This window comes from Sardina pilchardus, chromosome 8 (assembly GCF_963854185.1).
Source record: "Sardina pilchardus chromosome 8, fSarPil1.1, whole genome shotgun sequence".
Lineage (NCBI taxonomy): Eukaryota > Metazoa > Chordata > Actinopteri > Clupeiformes > Clupeidae > Sardina > Sardina pilchardus.
The window spans coordinates 16,254,699-16,257,198 of record NC_085001.1 but is presented as its reverse complement, the minus strand read 5'-3'; the positions used below and the strand labels follow the sequence as shown (position 1 = coordinate 16,257,198).

The 2,500-nt window shown below is 50.8% G+C and overlaps 1 protein-coding gene across 1 annotated transcript in view; it reads left to right on the top strand.

Moving 5' to 3' along the window:
* Window positions 1-2,500, top strand: part of grid2 (glutamate receptor, ionotropic, delta 2) — a gene marked incomplete in the record, with an annotated part of 320,406 nt that overhangs the window by 253,284 nt on the left and 64,622 nt on the right. Inside the window, 1 exon segment of the mRNA XM_062542969.1 lies at window positions 1,802-2,114. Within this exon segment, the coding sequence (XP_062398953.1) occupies window positions 1,802-2,114 (313 nt within the window).

Here is a 2,500-nt window from a genome sequence, read left to right as displayed (position 1 = left end):
CCAGTCCCCATGCCCCCCTTACCTCCCTGGGGTTCCTGAACTGAGAGTGTGCTGGTGTGTGTGTGTGTGTGTATATGTGCGTGTGTGTGTGTGTGTGTCTGTCTGTGTGTGTGTGTCTGTCTGTGTGTGTGTGTGTGTCTGTGTGTGTGTGTGTGTGTGTGTGTGTGTGTGTGTGTGTGTGTGTGTGTGTGTGTGTGTGTGTGTGTGTGTGTGTGTGTGTGTGTGTGTTTGTTTGTGTGTGTGTGTGTGTGTGTCTCTGTGTGTGTGTGTGTGTGTGTGTGTGTGTGTGTGGGTGCACGTGGGTGGGAAGTGTGGGGTTGGACGCGGTCCGATTGTAGCACTTGTGATGTGGTCGGGGGAGCAGCCATTATCTCTGTCTGGCCAGGCAGGCTGGAGCTCTGACCCCGGCGCAAACACTGGGGCCAGCCAAGGTCCCCGCTCCACTCCCCGAGAGCCCATCCACACTAATGGGCCAGTCTGCCGACGGAGACCTGCCCGCGCCCCGCCACTCCACAGGGGGGAGGACTCTCTTTAGTATGCTAATGCCGCCCGGCTGTTGACATACAGTACCTGCTCATCGAGAGGGAGAGAGAGAGAGAGAGAGAGAGAGAGAGAGAGAGAGAGAGAGAGAAAGAGGGAGAGAGAAAGAATGTGAAAGAGAATTTTTAGCAACTTTATTATCTCAAATGTATGTTACATTGCATGTTTAAGACCATAGATAAGAAAAAGATCAAAGTAAAAGAATGAAAAATAGATAAATAAAAAACACACAAATGCAGTATCCTGATGATGTACCTGCTCATCGATCGAGAGAGAGAGAGAGAGAGAGAGAGAGAGAGAGAGAGAGAGAGAGAGAAAGAGAGAGAGAGAGGGGCGGGGGGGAGAGTATCTCGTTTTGTCTTTGTTTCTTTTTGTGTTGTGTTGTTTGTTGTTTTTCGCTCCTGCTCATACCAACCCTCCACGTCATGTCGTGGTAGAGGTTGTTTTTTGGTGTTTTGTAGTTGAGCTTTGTAGAACTACTTTAAAAAGACTCGAAAAGAAGTGAAAAATTGCTGCCAGCTAAAATGAAATAGAAAATACATTATCCCACTGATCTGAGAGGTTATTCTGAGGTCTTGATGTCTTTCTCCCAGACTCCGTCAGCCCGCGCACAAAGAGCTCGCTCTCCTGCTTCCCTTTTGTAAACAGACGAGTGTGAGTAATGTGAATTAATGCGCGCTCTGGTCCGGCGCTACGCCGGCATAAACACTGGCAATCATCAGAGAGACGGACTGGCCGCAGAAGCAGGTGTGGTTATCGGTGCATTATGGTGTTAATGATGCACTCTGAGAACAGGACGCAGTGTACTGATGATGACTCACTTCCCAGCCTCTCTCTCTCTCTCGCTCTCTCTCGCTCTCTCTCTCTCTCTCTCTCTCTCTCTCTCTCTCTCTCTCTCTCTCTCTCTTTCTCTCTCTCTCTCTTTTTCCATTGTCTTTCTTTTGTTCTCTTCTCTTCTCTTTTCTTCTCTTCATTTCTTTTTGGAATTGATTGGGTCATTTGGTAGGACTGAAAGGTGTGCACAGGTGTTTTTGTGTCCGTGTGAGTGTGTGTGTGTGTGTGTGTGTGCGCGCGCTCGTGTGTGTGTGTGTGTGTGTGTGTGAGTGCTCAGTCAAGACTGTTTTCAGTTTGTTTATTTGTCTTGCTTTTTTTCCGTGTCTTTGCTCTAATAGTTTCCTCTTGTGCCTGTGTGTGTGTGTGTGTCTGTCTGTGTATGTGTGTGTGTGTATATGTGTGTGTGTGTCTCTCTTGTTTACTCCAGCGGGCGGACGTGGGCCTCTCGGCCCTGACCATCACCCCGGAGCGCGAGAGCGTGGTGGACTTCACCACGCGCTACCTGGACTACTCGGTGGGCGTCCTGCTGCGGCGGGCCGAGCGCACGGTGGACATGTTCGCCTGCCTGGCGCCCTTCGACCTCTCGCTGTGGGCCTGCATCGCGGGCACCGTGCTGCTGGTGGGCATCCTGGTGTACCTGCTGAACTGGCTGAACCCGCCGCGCCTGCCCATGGGCTCCGTCTCGTCCACCACGCTCTACAACTCCATGTGGTTCGTCTACGGCTCCTTCGTCCAGCAGGGTGAGTGGACAAACGGGGTCGCCGGGGGGGTCGCTGGGGTCGCTGTCGGGGCAGGGTGCAGACAGGGGGATAGTGGAGGTGGAGATGGAGTGAGTGAGTCACTGAGAGTGTGTGTGAGAGAGAGGTTAAAGAAGAGATAGAGAAAAAAGGGAGAAAGAAGGAGAGAGAGAAGGAGAAAAACGTGGAAGAGGGGAGAAAGAATAAGTCGAGAAAAAAGAACGAAAACTCAGACGCTGGAGAGTTTTCAAGAAAGAAAGGGAATGAGAAAGAGAGAGGGAGGGAGGGAGAGTTATCAGGAGAAGGAGAAAGAGTTGTAGAGGGGGAAAAAAAGAGAGCAAGGGAGAGAAAAAGTAAGAAAAGATACAGGGAAGAAACTGAGACACACC